The 17,899-nt window shown below is 46.4% G+C and overlaps 1 protein-coding gene across 2 annotated transcripts in view; it reads left to right on the plus strand.

Annotated features, from left to right (window-relative positions):
• Positions 1-17,899, plus strand: part of SBF2 (SET binding factor 2) — an 805,041-nt gene that overhangs the window by 666,171 nt on the left and 120,971 nt on the right. For both annotated transcript variants that reach the window (XM_088476083.1, XM_088476084.1), the window contains exons 23-24: positions 4,316-4,443; positions 15,014-15,189. In XM_088476083.1, coding sequence (XP_088332209.1) covers positions 4,316-4,443; positions 15,014-15,189 — 304 coding nt within the window. The remainder of the gene's footprint in view (positions 1-4,315; positions 4,444-15,013; positions 15,190-17,899) is intronic.

The following is a 17,899-nucleotide window of genomic DNA, read 5'->3' on the forward strand; positions in this document are numbered from 1 at the left end:
AGGGGTATGTGCATAGTGCCAGTGTCAGAGGTAGTTATATAATGGAGCTAGTTAGCGAGAGCAGAACGAGGGGAGAATGGGGGTATGTGCATGGTGCCAGTGTCAGCGGTAGTTACATAATGGAGCTAGTTAGCGAGAGCAGACTAATGGGGGAATTGGTTACATGTATTGTGCAGGTACGAGAGATAGGTGGCCATATTACATAGTGGGACTGTTGAGTAGTATAAGGGCCTGGGTTACATGTATGTTGCAGGTATTAGAGGTCGATTACCATGTTATATAGTGGGGCTGGTGAGAGTATAAGGGCCTGAGTGTATGGTGCAGGTATTAGAGGTAGATTACCATGTTGTATAGTGGGGCTGGTGAGTAGGGTGAGGCCCTGGGTTACATGTATGTTGCAGGTATTAGAGGTAGATTACCATGTTATATAGTGGGGCTGGTGAGTAGGGGAAGTCCTGGGTTACATGTATGGTGCAGGTATTAGAGGTAGATTACCATGTTATATAGTGGAGCTGGTGAGTAGGGTGAGGTCCTGGGTTACATGTATGGTGCAGGTATTAGAGGAGATTACCATGTTATATAGTTGGGCTGGTGAGTAGTATAAGGTCCTGGGTTACGTGTATGGTGCAGGTATTAGAGGAGATTACCAAGTTATATAGTGGGGCTGGTGAGTAGTATAAGGTCCTGGGTTACGTGTATGGGGCAGGTATTAGAGGTAGATTACCATGTTATATAGTGGAGCTGGTGAGTAGGGTAAGGGCCTGGGTTTCGTGTTTGGTGCAGGTATTAGAGGTAGATTACCATGTTATATAGTTGGGCAGGTGAGTAGGGTAAGGTCCTGGGTTACATGTATGGTGTAGGTATTAGAGGTAGATTACCATGTTATATAGTGGGGCTGGTGAGTAGGGTAAGGTCCTGGGTTACATGTATGGTACAGGTACGAGAGGTAGATGGCCATGTTATATAGTGGAGCTGGTGAGTAGAGTAAGGTCCTGGGTTACATGTATGTTGCAGGTATTAGAGGTAGATTACCATGTTGTATAGTGGGGCTGGTGAGTAGTGGAAGGGCTTGGGTTACATGTATGGTGCAGGTTTTAGAGGTAGATTACCATGTTACATAGTGGGGCTTGGTGAATAGGGTAAGGTCCTGGGTTACGTGTATGGTGCAGGTACGAGAGGTATGTGACCATGTTATATAGTGGGGCTGGTGAGTAGAATAAGGGCCTGCATGTGTATGGTGCAGGTATTAGAGGTAGGTGGCCATGTTATATTGTGGGGCTGGTGAGTAGGATAAGGTCCTGGGTTACATGTATGGTGCAGGTATTAGCGGTAGATTACCATGTTATATAGTGGTGCTGGTGAGTAGTATAAGGGCCTGAGTGTATGGTGCAGGTATTAGAGGTAGATTACCATGTTATATAGTGGGGCTGGTGAGTAGTATAAGGGCCTGAGTGTATGGTGCAGGTATTAGAGGTAGATTACCATGTTATATAGTGGGGCTGGTGAGTAGTATAAGGGCCTGAGTGTATGGGGCAGGTATTAGAGGTAGATTGCCATGTTGTATAGTGGAGCTGGTGAGTAGGGTAAGGTCCTGGGTTACATGTATGTTGCAGGTATTAGAGGTAGATTACCATGTTGTATCGTGGGCCTGGTGAGTAGTATAAGGGCCTGGGTTACGTGTATGGGGCAGGTGTTAGAGGTAGATTACCATGTTATATAGTGGGGCTGGGGATTTGTATAAGGTCTTGGGTTACGTGTATGGGGCAGGTATTAGAGGTAGATTACCATGTTATATAGTGGGGCTGGTGAGTAGGGTAAGTTCCTGGGTTACATGTATGGTACAGGTACGAGAGGTAGATGGCCATGTTATATAGTGGAGCTGGTGAGTAGGGTAAGGTCCTGGGTTACATGTATGTTGCAGGTATTAGAGGTAGATTACCATGTTATATAGTGGGGCTGCTGAGTTGTATAAGGTCTTGGGTTACATGTATGTTGCAGGTATAAGAGGTAGATTACCATGTTATATAGTGGGGCTGGTGAGTTGTATAATGGCCTGAGTGTATGGGGCAGGTATTAGAGGTAGATTACCATGTTGTATAGTGGGGCTGGTGAGTAGGGTAAGGTCCTGGGTTACATGTATGGTACAGGTACGAGAGGTAGATGGCCATGTTATATAGTGGAGCTGGTGAGTAGAGTAAGGTCCTGGGTTACATGTATGTTGCAGGTATTAGAGGTAGATTACCATGTTATATAGTGAGGCTGGTGAGTAGTGGAAGGGCTTGGGTTACATGTATGGTGTAGGTATTAGAGGTAGATTACCATGTTATATAGTGGGGCTGGTGAGTAGTGGAAGGGCTTGGGTTACATGTATGTTGCAGGTATTAGAGGTAGATTACCATGTTATATAGTGGGGCTGGTGAGTAGTGGAAGGGCTTGGGTTACATGTATGGTGCAGGTATTAGAGGTAGATTACCATGTTACATAGTGGGGCTTGGTGAATAGGGTAAGGTCCTGGGTTACGTGTATGGTGCAGGTACGAGAGGTATGTGACCATGTTATATAGTGGGGCTGGTGAGTAGAATAAGGGCCTGCATGTGTATGGTGCAGGTATTAGAGGTAGGTGGCCATGTTATATTGTGGGGCTGGTGAGTAGGGTAAGGTCCTGGGTTACATGTATGGTGCAGGTATTAGCGGTAGATTACCATGTTATATAGTGGTGCTGGTGAGTAGTATAAGGGCCTGAGTGTATGGTGCAGGTATTAGAGGTAGATTACCATGTTATATAGTGGGGCTGGTGAGTAGTATAAGGGCCTGAGTGTATGGTGCAGGTATTAGAGGTAGATTACCATGTTATATAGTGGGGCTGGTGAGTAGTATAAGGGCCTGAGTGTATGGGGCAGGTATTAGAGGTAGATTGCCATGTTGTATAGTGGAGCTGGTGAGTAGGGTAAGGTCCTGGGTTACATGTATGTTGCAGGTATTAGAGGTAGATTACCATGTTGTATCGTGGGCCTGGTGAGTAGTATAAGGTCTTGGGTTACGTGTATGGGGCAGGTGTTAGAGGTAGATTACCATGTTATATAGTGGGGCTGGTGAGTAGGGTAAGTTCCTGGGTTACATGTATGGTACAGGTACGAGAGGTAGATGGCCATGTTATATAGTGGAGCTGGTGAGTAGGGTAAGGTCCTGGGTTACATGTATGTTGCAGGTATTAGAGGTAGATTACCATGTTATATAGTGGGGCTGCTGACTTGTATAAGGTCTTGGGTTACATGTATGTTGCAGGTATAAGAGGTAGATTACCATGTTATATAGTGGGGCTGGTGAGTTGTATAAGGGCCTGAGTGTATGGGGCAGGTATTAGAGGTAGATTACCATGTTGTATAGTGGGGCTGGTGAGTAGGGTAAGGTCCTGGGTTACATGTATGGTACAGGTACGAGAGGTAGATGGCCATGTTATATAGTGGAGCTGGTGAGTAGGGTAAGGGCCTGGGTTTCGTGTATGGTGTAGGTATTAGAGGTAGATTACCATGTTGTATCGTGGGGCTGGTGAGTAGTATAAGGGCCTGGGTTACGTGTATGGGGCAGGTGTTAGAGGTAGATTACCATGTTTTATAGTGGGGCTGGTGAGTTGTATAAGGTCTTGGGTTACATGTATGTTGCAGGTATGAGAGGTAGATTACCATGTTATATAGTGGGGCTGGTGAGTAGGGTAAGGTCCTGGGTTACATGCATGGTGCAGGATCGGGAGTTGGATATTTGTTGTAGAACTCCTGTATACTGATGTGTAACATAAGGACACAACTAATTTTATGCAGACCATCATTTTGTCTGTAAATACATACTAATAAGATATATCTCCCATGAGCAGTGGTAGTCACTGGCATAGTTATAGGCACATGAGTCTATGTCAGCTGTAGGGCCCAACATCATCAGGGGTCTGGGCTATAGAGTTTGGCTGTACTTTGATGATTTTTCTACCACACTCAGAGTCACCTACATGGGTGGGCATTGTGTGTCTGACCCGATTTACATAGGATTACGTACTGTCATTGCATTCAGCTTTGTGTAGAACTGTTGATTATAAAGAACAGCAACTTACATGTCTGTCGGATTCATATTGCATACTGTATATGTTTGGTATGTCACAAAACTTTTTTTTTGTACATATTGTATTTCATTCCTTGAGTGGTGACTGAACGGCCACTTAGTTCAGCACTTTACTACAGAGACGACCTTGTACCGTGTTGCGGGTAACACATGCTTTTAGTATATTGTCCATTATAACATATATTATGGTTTCCTTTCTTCCAAGTGGGGGAGCAAACAGTGATCCGTAGTGTCCCCATCGCTTCCATAACTCGGGAGAAGAAAATAAACGTCCAGAACCATCTACAGCAAAATATGCAGGAAGGTCTCCAGATCCGATCGGCAACATTTCAGGTATCTGGTCCAGAAGTCATGTGACCGTATCGCTCATAACATTAGTGATCTGTGCCAGATATTTCCAGCAAATTCACTCTTTATGCCGAACGGACTCATTTGTCCACTTCTCAAGACCATTCTTGTTTCTCTGTCTCTTTACTGACCCCTGTAGCGTCCAGCTGTCTATATACACCAGTGGTGGGAGATGGATGTGGCCCTATGACAGCATTCCTTACCTGCAAGCAGTTTTCCAACAATAAGGGTTATCCGCCTCATGTTACCTGCGTTTACCCTCCACTCCTTTACCCTCCTTTACCCTCCACTCCTTTACCCTCTATTCCTTTACCCTCTTTTACCCTCCACTCCTTTACCTTCCACTCCTTTGCCCTCCTTTACCTTCCACTCCTTTACCATCCTTTACCCTCCACTCCTTTACCCTATTTTACCCTCCACTCCTTTACCCTCCACTCCTTTACCTTCCACTCCTTTACCCTCTTTACCCTCCACTCCTTTACACTCCACGCCTTTACCCTCCACTCCTTTACCCTCCACTCATTTACACTCCTTTACCCTCCTTTACCCTCCACTCCTTTACCCTTCACTCCTTTACACTCCTTTACTCTACTTTACCCTCCACTCCTTTACACTCCGTTTACCCTCCACTCCTTTACACTCCTTTACCCTCCACTCCTTTACCCTCTCTTACCCTCCACTCCTTTACCCTACACACCTTTACCCTCCTTTACCCTCCATTCCTTTACCCTCCACTCCTTTACCCTCCACTCCTTTACCCTCCACTCCTTCTTGGTGAAATAATGCAGGACCTGGATGTGCCAACGCTAGTGAGTTAGCATTACCAGGATGTTGGGGTTCTCTGGCTTAGTTGTCTTATGTAATGTTAACTAGTTTTTGGCTCGAATCCTCAAGTATGCCTCACAGATGTCAATGGTGGAGGGCAGCCAATACTGCCAGTATGATCATTAATATCAGTGGGAAACTTCATTTGAACATTGACTTAATCTACAAACTGGCTGTCTCACACATCACATCAGTTGATACGATTTTCAGATTGATTCATCCCACCAAATGGCTTCTTACACTTGTCATGGGTGCCCTTAATTCTCCAATGCTGGTGCTACCATTTGGCTTCAGAGCCAGGATCACACTGGCATTTGGCCATTTATTTTGGCGGCCTTCAACAAGATGGAACCATGGATTGACCTAAACTCTTCCAGAACAAATGAGGGTTTGCTATGGGATGGGTGTTAGTCATTTCTACCTGATAATACGTAATGCTTGATTTCCATAGACATTGTGTCAGATATAGTTTTTGATGACGTCTTGAAGATAACACTGTATAAACAAACCATAGATAACGAAGGTGGGCTTATCTGCACTTCATCTGAGTTACAGGCTATAAAAAGCCATCTGCAGCCTCTGATGTACTTGCTGACAATGATAATACTATCCGTCTAATCACAGTCATGTGGGTTCTGCCAAGTAAATGACTTGTATTTAATATGCAATTACTAGGCTAGTTTGCTGAATCTTATCGACTTCTCAACAAATGTAAACCTCAAATAATGTGAGGTACCGTATTTATATAGCTTGCCTGTTACCAGAGTTTGTATTAAACTTTAAACCTTGCTTTTTATTATTTAAGAGGCAATGTCTGGACTTTAAAAGGTGTTTTGGGACTTTAGTTCGGTGAGACACTTATCCACCTAATTCTATGTTTGCGCAGCTATTGGGTGAGAATGTCCAGTAACCGGTCTGCAGTATAATATATACATGGCAACAATCACACCCCTCCTACATCTGGGAGGTCACTGGCCATAAAATATGATCATAAAAGGGTCTCTTACCAGTGACTAGTTTTAAATCTAAGTACAATGCATTGCTTGGTCATTTTGGTGTAAATAACCAACCAAAATCACAGGGATCACTGACATTTTCAGACTAGATCAATGTTTCTCCAAATACAGTATTAATGGCACCTTAACAGTGCATGTTTTCCACATCTCTTTGCTGGATCAATTATGTCACGTGATTATTTGAGGAGACCTAGAGAACAGGCACTGCTAGGGAATCCTGAGGACTGGTTTTGGAAATCCATAGCCTAGACATGTCACTAGTGGAAGACTATTCAGCATATTTACCTTCATCCACCTTTTGGACACCTTGATCTTTAGCTGCATAAAGTAATGTTACTACTATTGTATTGTAACTTGTGGGAGTCAAGTGAGGTCCCAGAATGTACTATTTTTTGGGGGTGCCCTGATTGTGTTCTTAGAGCTGATTATTGGGGAGTCTGTGGACATTGACATAAAAAATCTATTTTTGGAGGTCAGTCCCACCATTTTGTCCTAGTAGTAATATGCATATATTACATTCAGAGCCTTTTCTTCCACCTTTGTTATGCAAAAAGAACTATAAATCAGATATCCTTAATCTCTATGCAGACAGATACAATGTAATTTGCAGTAATAGCATAGTATGTGTCTAATGCCTCAGTGATGTAAATAGTTCCTACTAAATGAAGAGCCTAAATATTAGTTTAGTGCGCAGAATGGCAGATTACATGGAGTACAGGTAACAAGCACACATGTGACATGGATATAATAAATCCCCATGGCTAGGTCTGTACTCAGGTGACGTGGATATAATAAATCCCCATGGCTAGGTCTGTACTCGGGTGACGTGGATATAATAAATCCCCATGGCTAGGTCTGTACTCGGGTGACGTGGATATAATAAATCCCCACGGCTAGGTCTGTAAGCAGGTGACGTGGATGTAATAAATCCCCACGGCTAGGTCTGTAAGCAGGTGACGTGGATATAATAAATCCCCACGGCTAGGTCTGTAAGCAGGTGACGTGGATGTAATAAATCCCCACGGCTAGGTCTGTAAGCAGGTGACGTGGATATAATAAATCTCCACGGCTAGGTCTGTAAGCAGGTTGTCACGGCCAGGGTATTTCAGCATGGCGCTAGGCGAGTGTTACCTGTGAGGTCATTGTGGCGCGGGCTGTCTGGTGGCGGAGCTGGTGTCTGGCGGGGGGCTTTGGCTGCACGCGTTGTTGTGCGGGCCTGTTATCACTCTGCGCTGGTAAGGCCTGGCGGCGTCTCCATTCCGTTTGGCATGGGCGCTGCCATCTTGCCTTCTGGCCATGTGATGCGGCTGGCCAATCTAGGTGAGCCACATGTTCCCTCCGGCCAGTAACAGCACGGCATGGGGTATTTAGGAAGGGTCAGTGCCTTCCTTCTTTGCCAGTGCAACGTGTATCTCAGCCTAGCTGAGAGGGAGTTCTCTGTGCTTTCCTGTTCCTGTGAATCCGCTGTCTGCCAGTCTGCCTGTCAGCTCCTAGTTCCCACTGGACTACCCCGCTACCTCCATCACCCTTGCCCATACCTGAGTGCCTGAGTCTGCTGACATCCTGCGCTTCAGTACACTATCTGCAAACCTGGCTTGTTTGTTTTCAGTTTCACTACCTGCACACCTGGACTGCTCTAATTGTTTCTACCTGGACATTAACCCTTTTGCTTCCACCACAGAACTCTTGTGCACATTTATATTTTCCTGGACTTTTATTTACTGCCACATTATATGTCCACTCGAGCACTTATTAAAAATCCTAGTTTTATTTACAAATCTGCTTCTGTGATCGCTCCTGCTACCACCCCGGGTCCACAAATAACCCAGAACGTAACAGTTTGCACTGGCCATGGAGCCGGCCACGGATCAGGAGTCAGGAGTGGATTTGTTCAGGTGCATTTCTGGTCGATTAGAAAATCTGGAAAACATGCAGCATCAGGTGGCTAAATTTCTGCAAGAGATGTCCAAGCGACAGGATAGTTTGCAAACTTCCTTTTCTACCCCTGAAGTACCAGCAACTACATCCGCATCAGCGTCTGGGAATACAGGAGGCAGATCATCTCCCCGCTTACGTCTTCCTTTACCAAATAAATTTGACGGCAATCCTAAACTCTGCCGAGGATTCCTAAATCAGTGTGACATACATTTTACCCTGCAGCCTGACAACTTTCTAACTGCAAGAACTAAAGTGGCTTATATAGTCTCTCTGTTATCCGGTCAGGCCTTGGAATGGGCTTCCCCACTCTGGGAGCGCTCAGATCCGCTGCTGGATAATTACGCAGGCTTTGTGTCCTCTTTCAGGAGGATTTTCGATGAACCTGGGCGTACTGTATCAGCATCATCAAACATCATGACACTGAGGCAAGGGGTCCGTCCTGTCAGTCAATATGCCGTGCAATTTAAAATGTTAGCATCAGAGCTCAAATGGAATGAGGAAGCCCTCACCTCGGCCTTCTGGCATGGGTTGTCAGACCGACTAAAGGATGATCTAGTCACTCGAGAGCTTCCTACTAATCTGAACGACATGATTTTGTTGTGTATCAAAGTTGACCTACGCTTCAGGGAACGTCAGGCTGAAAAACACAGAACTGACCGGCAAAGGTCATTTACCCCCTCCATTTCTACCCATCCCATTCCTTCTCCTACTGAAGAGGAGCCTATGCAGGTGAATCATACACACCTCTCCAAAGAAGAACGTCAGAGAAGAATGCAAAAAACCTCTGTCTGTACTGCGGAGAGTCTGGTCACCTGCTGATCTCCTGTCCCCGTAAACCGGGAAATGCCAAATCCTAACTGACCCTGGAGACATCAAGTTAGGAGTTATGAACCCGTCTCCAAAAATTAAAGATTTCACGATTACCCTAGCCTTGGATCTTACACCCAAACCTGTCTTTGCTACTGCTCTAATTGACTCAGGAGCAGCCGGAAATTTCATAACGTCTAGTTTCATTGATAAATTTCAGATACCTTGTTTGACTCTCAACCATGCTATCTCCCTGACCTCGATAGACGGACGCCCTCTGACTAACGGGATAGTCACCAAAGAGACTCAACCTGTATTGGTCCGAATTGGGGCACTTCATTCTGAGTCCTTAAAATTCCTGGTGATATCAGAGGCCTCTCAAGAAATTGTTTTTGGTCTACCCTGGTTACGTAAACATAATCCCAGGATATATTGGAGTTCTATGCAGATTCTGTCATGGGGTATGGACTGTCAGAAATCCTGTCTTCCAAAAATTCGACCTGTGTGAAAGACGGTTTCATTAGTTTCTTCTGCCATTCCCAAGGAATATCAGATGTTTGCCGACGTTTTTTCTGAACAACAAGCAAATATCTTACCCCCTCATAGGGAATGGGACTGTCCAAATGAATTGATACCTGATAAGATGCCACGTCGTGGTCGTACCTATCCGCTGTCCTTGCCTGAGACTCAAGCCATGACCGAGTACATCCGGGACAACCTGGCAAAGGGGTTCATCCGCCCCTCTACTTCACCTGCTGGAGCTGGGTTTTTCTTCGTTGGCAAGAAGGACGGTGGTCTAAGACCATGTATCGATTATCGAGGCCTTAATGACATTACTGTAAAAAATCGATACCCTCTTCCCCTGATTACTGAGTTGTTTGATAGGGTCAAGGGCTCTGTCATTTTTTCTAAATTAGATCTAAGAGGGGCTTACAACCTCATTCGTATCCGAGCTGGTGATGAATGGAAGACCGCTTTTAATACCAGAGATGGACATTTCGAGTATTTGGTAATGCCTTTTGGATTATGTAACGCCCCTGCTGTCTTTCAAAGTTTCGTTAATGAGATTTTCCGGGATCTGTTATATGTTTCGGTTGTTGTCTATCTGGATGACATACTGATTTTTTCACCCTCTGTGGCTAAACATCAAGAACATGTTAAGGAGGTCCTGACCCGTTTGAGAGAAAACCACCTTTACTGCAAACTGGAGAAGTGCGTCTTTGGAGTGCCCAGTGTACCTTTTCTCGGCTATGTAATATCTGGCTCCAGTTTAGAAATGGACCCCAAGAAGGTACAAGCAATTCTGGATTGGACCCCACCTCAGACACTGAAGGCCATCCAGAGATTGTTGGGCTTCGCCAATTATTATAGACTCTTCATTAAGGGATTTTCTACACTGCTGGCTCCCATTACAGCCTTGACCCGCAAAGGTGCTAATCCTGCCCAATGGTCACCTGAGGCAGAGTCTGCCTTTCATCTTCTAAAACAGGCCTTCATCTCAGCACCAGTCCTTCGACAACCAGATCTGGACAGGCCTTTTTTGTTGGAAGTAGATGCATCATCTGAAGCTGTGGGAGCAGTCTTGTCTCAACGTTATGAGGACAACCGAGTCCATCCGTGTGGGTTCTTTTCTAAAAAATTCTCTCCTGCCGAAAGGAACTACGCCATAGGTGAGCAGGAACTACTAGCTGTAAAGTTGGCGTTGAAAGAATGGAGATATTTGCTAGAAGGCGCCAAGTTTCCATTTACTGTATTTACGGACCATAGAAATCTCCTATTTCTCAAAAACCTCCAATGTGTGAGTCCTCGTTTGGCCCGCTGGGCAATATTCTTTGCCAGGTTTCAGTTCATCCTGACCTTTCGGTCTGGAGCACTTAATCAGAAGGCTGATGCCCTATCGAGATCTCTCCTCTGTGATGATCAATCTGAAAATCAAAGCAATACCCCTGTCTTGGAATCAAGAGTTTTCGCCGCATTACAACTTCAGCCTCCTACGGGAAAATCATTTGTGGCCCCGGAATTAAGGAAGCAGCTTCTCACTTGGGCACATTCCTCTCGCTTCGCAGGGCACTCAGGCACTCGGAAGACTTGGAGTTCCTGAAAATACACTATTGGTGGCCTTCTATGAAGGCAGACATAATGGAGTTTATCTCTTCCTGCTCCTCCTGTGCCCAGCATAAATCATCACGACAAGCTCCAGCTGGGGAATTGCTTCCATTACCTACTCCATCACGTCCATGGACGCATCTCTCCATGGATTTCGTCACAGACCTGCCAGTCTCTCAAGGTTTCAACACTATCTGGGTTGTAATAGACCGATTTTCTAAGATGGTCCACTATATACCGTTGAAGAAGTTACCTTCTGCCCCTGACCTGGCACAGTTGTTTGTCCAACACATATTTCGTCTACATGGCCTTCCTGCTGAAATTGTCTCTGACCGTGGTGTGCAGTTTACTGCAAAATTCTGGAGGGCTTTGTGTTCTGTTCTTCAAGTGAAGTTAAACTTTTCCACGGCCTACCATCCGCAAAGCAACGGCTCCACCGAGAGAGTTAATCAAGATCTAGAGACTTTCTTAAGCATTTTTATGTCATCTTCTCAGGACAATTGGGCTGCCTTGCTGCCGTGGGCTGAGTTTGCACATAATGCTTACTACCACTCGTCAACTAACCAAACACCATTTCAGGTTGTATATGGCCTTCATCCTCATGTTCCCGAATTCCGAAGCCTGCCTGTTTTCGATGTTCCGGCCGTGGAGGACACGGTGCGGAATTTTGCTGCCATCTGGACTCAAGTACGGTCTGATTTGTTGAAGGCATCCTCTCGCTATAAGACCCAGGCCGATAAGCGTAGAATAGTTCCACGCATGCAAGTTGGAAGCCAGGTCTGGTTATCCACCCGGGAATCTTCGTCTGAGGGTTCCTTCTATGAAATTTGCACCACGCTTCATCGGTCCCTTCTCCATAACAGAAGTCATTAATCCAGTGGCCTATCGTCTACAGTTACCCCCATACCTAAAAATCCCTAATTCCTTCCATATTTCCTTATTGAAGCCCCTGGTCCTGAATAAATTCCATAGTGCTCTACCTGCTTCTCCTCGAGTCCAGACGGAGAGAGGAGTTGAGTTTGAGGTCGCCCAGATCTTGGACTCTCGTCTACGCAGAGGTCATCTACAGTATTTGCTGGACTGGAAAGGTTACGGTCCAGAGGAACGTTGCTGGACCGATGCTCGTGACGTCCACGCTCATCAGGAGATTCCATTCTGCCCATCCGGAGAAGCCTGGTGAGTGTCCTGAGGCCACCCCAAAAGGGGGGGGTACTGTCACGGCCAGGGTATTTCAGCATGGCGCTAGGCGAGTGTTACCTGTGAGGTCATTGTGGCGCGGGCTGTCTGGTGGCGGAGCTGGTGTCTGGCGGGGGGCTTTGGCTGCACGCGTTGTTGTGCGGGCCTGTTATCACTCTGCGCTGGTAAGGCCTGGCGGCGTCTCCATTCCGTTTGGCATGGGCGCTGCCATCTTGCCTTCTGGCCATGTGATGCGGCTGGCCAATCCTGGTGAGTCACATGTTCCCTCCAGCCAGTAACAGCACGGCATGGGGTATTTAGGAAGGGTCAGTGCCTTCCTTCTTTGCCAGTGCAACGTGTATCTCAGCCTAGCTGAGAGGGAGTTCTCTGTGCTTTCCTGTTCCTGTGAATCCGCTGTCTGCCAGTCTGCCTGTCAGCTCCTAGTTCCCACTGGACTACCCCGCTACCTCCATCACCCTTGCCCATACCTGAGTGCCTGAGCTTGCTGACATCCTGCACTTCAGTTCACTATCTGCAAACCTGGCTTGTTTATTTTCAGTTTCACTACCTGCACACCTGGACTGCTCTAATTGTTTCTACCTGGACATTAACCCTTTTGCTTCCACCACAGAACTCTTGTGCACATTTATATTTTCCTGGACTTTTATTTACTGCCACATTATATGTCCACTCGAGCACTTATTAAAAATCCTAGTTTTATTTACAAATCTGCTTCTGTGATCGCTCCTGCTACCACCCCGGGTCCACAAATAACCCAGAACGTAACACAGGTGATGTGGATGTAATAAATCCCCACGGCTAGGTCTGTAAGCAGGTGACGTGGATGTAATAAATCCCCACGGCTAGGTCTGTAAGCAGGTGACGTGGATGTAATAAATCCCCATGGCTAGGTCTGTAATCAGGTGACATGGATTTAATAATCCCTACGGCTAGGTCTGTAATCAGGTGACATGGATTTAATAATCCCTACGGCTAGGTCTGTAAGCGGGTGACGTGGATATAATAATCCCCATGGCTAGGTCTGTAAGCAGGTGACGTGGATGTAATAAATCCCCACGGCTAGGTCTGTAAGCAGGTGACGTGGATGTAATAATCCCCACGGCTAGGTCTGTAATCAGGTGACGTGGATATAATAATCCCCATGGCTAGGTCTGTAATCAGGTGACATGGATTTAATAATCCCTACGGCTAGGTCTGTAAGCGGGTGACGTGGATATAATAATCCCCATGGCTAGGTCTGTAAGCAGGTGACATGGATATAATAAATCCCCATGGCTAGGTCTGTAAGCAGGTGACGTGGATTTAATAAGCCCCATGGCTAGGTATGTAAGCAGGTGACGTGGATATAATAAATCCCCATGGCTAGGTCTGTAAGCGGGTGACGTGGATATAATAAATCCCCATGGCTAGGTCTGTAAGCGGGTGACGTGGATATAATAAATCCCCACGGCTAGGTCTGTAATCAGGTGACATGGATTTAATAAGCCCCATGGCTAGGTATGTAAGCAGGTGACGTGGATATAATAAATCCCCATGGCTAGGTCTGTAAGCGGGTGACGTGGATATAATAAATCCCCACGGCTAGGTCTGTAATCAGGTGACATGGATTTAATAAGCCTTCTGACACCATGGCACAACGACCATGATCAATGGACACCTGTCCATCTAATGTGATATTACGCATACACCCATGGCAATCCGCGGCTGACCTGCTTTTCCATTCTACTAGTTTATTTCTTATCCGTTCTGTTCTGATTTATAAGTACATGGCCTTACACAATGCTGTGACTGGCTGTCCGAAATCTGACCCACCAGGACAATAGGCTGATAGTACAAGCAAATTGCATCATTCGGGTCAGTGTTATGTTTTTCTGCAACATTCGTTGCCTATTACCACTTATCCTATTAACGATGCATATTTCTGTTACGTTATTTCAATTCATACGAATAGTTTTAGACATAACGTGAAACATAAATGTAACGTAACCAGCACTGGATAGCTTTACCCTCAGATAATAATTTTCTGACTTTTAAATCTTTCGGTCTGTTTCCAGTTTGCGGACTATTTCCTATATACTTGTATATAAGATGATATTGTTTGATTGTTTCAAATTGGATAATGTTTTGTCCATCAAATTTGAGCTATTTGGAAGGTAATTTTCTCCCATTACTAGCCTGTGCAAATCTCAGTTTTCATTTTCAGTTTTTCGCAAACATGTTGAAAACAAAGATTACATCATTCAAATCTGATTTGTGGAAAATCGCAGATAAAACTCTTTAATCTGTTTAAAATGTAATATTTACATGTAATAAGTTACATCTGCTGTTTTCATGCATTTTAACATATTCAAGCGTTGCCAGATTCCTTTCCCTCATTACAACTCCAATCACATATATTTACTATTTATTTGTAACCCCCCCCTATCACTAGCAGAATGTCCGAGTCCCATTGTCTGAGATACCTGCCTTCTGGGAGAGGCTCATCCCCAGATGTGATTACTGTACCATAGCACCAATACCCCATCCATGTGCTGTCATTACCTGTAACAGTTGTATAAAAGCCAACGTCAGACTGATTCCTGCAGGTTATAGTACATTTGTACTATGTGCACCAAGTTATTGAGTCCATTGGCATTGAGAAGACCTCTCTCTTGTTTTCCCCATAGCTAATTAAAGTAGCATTTGACGAAGAGGTGAGTCCAGAGATGGTTGACCAGTTCAAGAAGCAGCTGATGAAGTTTCGGTATCCGGTCTCCATCTTCAGCATGTTTGCCTTTGCAGCAGGACAAGCCGCGACCCCCATTATCTTACCAAAGCAGAAGGAAAAAAACACCTCTTTTCGGTAATACTGGCAGCCATCCGGCAACATTGGATTCTCCTTGTTGTAACGAAGTAGATCTTGTGTTTCTTTTTCAAAGGTCACTAAATATAATGTACTGGGCTTAGGTAAGCAGAGAGAAGGTTCCACAAGAGCTAGATAACCACAAAGGACATTGAATTAGCCACCCAGAGCATTATAGAGGCCACTGTTACGGTATGGGAGAGAGGTCACTGTGATGGTACGGGGGAGAGAGGTCGCTGTGACGGTAGGGGAGAGAGGTCGCTGTGACGGTAGGGGAGAGAGGTCGCTGTCACGGTAGGGGAGAGAGGTCGCTGTGACGGTACGGGAGAGAGGTCACTGTGACGGTACGGGAGAAAGGTCACTGTGACGGTATGGGAGAGAGGTCACTGTGACGGTATGGGAGAGAGGTCACTGTGACGGTAGGGGAGAGAGGTCACTGTGACGGTAGGGGAGAGAGGTCACTGTGACGGTACGGGGGAGAGAGGTCGCTGTGACGGTACGGGAGAGAGGTCACTGTGACGGTATGGGAGAGAGGTTGCTGTGACGGTAGGGGAGAGAGGTCACTGTGACGGTAGGGGAGAGAGGTCACTGTGATGGTACGGGAGAGAGGTCACTGTGACGGTAGGGGAGAGAGGTCACTGTGACTGCATGGGAGAGAGGTCACTGTGACTGCATGGGAGAGAGGTCGCTGTGACGGTACGGGAGAGAGGTCACTGTGACGGTATGGGGGAGAGAGGTCACTGTGACGGTACGGGGGAGAGAGGTCACTGTGATGGTACGGGAGAGAGGTCACTGTGACTGCATGGGAGAGAGGTCGCTGTAACGGTACGGGAGAGAGGTCACTGTGACGGTACGGGGGAGAGAGGTCACTGTGACGGTACGGGGGAGAGAGGTCACTGTGACGGTATGGGAGAGAGGTCACTGTGACGGTATGGGGGAGAGGTCACTGTGACGGTATGGGAGAGAGGTCACTGTGACGGTACGGGAGAGAGGTCACTGTGATGGTACGGGAGAGAGGTCACTGTGACGGTAGGGCAGAGAGGTCACTGTGACGGTAGGGGAGAGAGGTCACTGTGACGGTAGGGGAGAGAGGTCACTGTGACGATAGGGGAGAGAGGTCACTGTGACGGTAGGGGAGAGAGGTCACTGTGACGGTAGGGGAGAGAGGTCACTGTGACGGTACGGGGGAGAGAGGTCACTGTGACGGTACGTGAGAGAGGTCACTGTGGCAGCAGCATGCCTATGTTCTGTGTGTGACTGCGGGTGTATCTTCATGCGAAATGCTACGTTGTAGCGTCGCAGCGGCATGCCTATATTACAGTGTTACAGCCGCTGACATTGTAACTTAGCATTTTGCATGCAGATACACCCGCAGTCACACACACAATATAGGCATGCAGATACACCCGCAGTCACACACACAGAATATAGGCATGCAGATACACCCGCAGTCGCACACAGAATATAGGCATGCAGATACACCCGCAGTCGCACACACAGAATATAGGCATTCAGATACACCCGCAGTCACACACAGAATATAGGCATGCAGATACACCCGCAGTCACACACAGAATATAGGCATGCAGATACACCCACAGTCACACACACAGAATATAGGCATGCAGATACACCCGTAGTCACACACAGAATATAGGCATGCAGATACACCCACAGTCACACACACAGAATATAGGCATGCAGATACACCCGCAGTCACACACACAGAATATAGGCATGCAGATACACCCGCAGTCACACACGCAGAATATAGGCGTGTAGATACACCCGCAGTCACACACGCAGAATATAGGCATGCAGATACACCCGCAGTCACACATACAGAATATAGGCATGCAGATACACCCGCAGTCACACACAGAATATAGGCATGCAGATACACCTGCAGTCACACACACAATATAGGCATGCAGATACACCCGCAGTCACACACACAGAATATAGGCATGCAGATACACCCGCAGTCACACACACAATATAGGCATGCAGATACACCCGCAGTCACACACACAGAATATAGGTATGCAGATACACCCGCAGTCACACACACACAGAATATAGGCATGCAGATACACCCGCAGTCACACACACAGAATATAGGCATGCAGATACACCCGCAGTCACACACACAGAATATAGGCATGCAGATACACCCGCAGTCACACACACAGAATATAGGCATGCAGATACACCCGCAGTCACACACACAGAATATAGGCATGCAGATACACCCGCAGTCACACACACAGAATATAGGCATGCAGATACACCCGCAGTCACACACACAGAATATAGGCGTGCAGATACACCCGCAGTCACACACACAGAATATAGGCGTGCAGATACACCCGCAGTCACACACACAGAATATAGGCATGCGGATACACCCGCAGTCACACACACAATATAGGCATGCAGATACACCCGCAATCACACACACACAATATAGGCATGCAGATACACCCGCAGTCACACACACAATATAGGCATGCACTTACACCCGCAGTCACACACACAGAATATAGGCATGCAGATACACCCGCAGTCACACACACAATATAGGCATGCAGATACACCCGCAGTCACACACACAATATAGGCATGCAGATACACCCGCAGTCACACACACAATATAGGCATGCAGATACACCCGCAGTCACACACACAATATAGACATGCTGCATATCAT

Source organism: Taudactylus pleione, unplaced genomic scaffold (assembly GCF_031769625.1).
Source record: "Taudactylus pleione unplaced genomic scaffold, aTauple2 ptg000182l, whole genome shotgun sequence".
Lineage (NCBI taxonomy): Eukaryota > Metazoa > Chordata > Amphibia > Anura > Myobatrachidae > Taudactylus > Taudactylus pleione.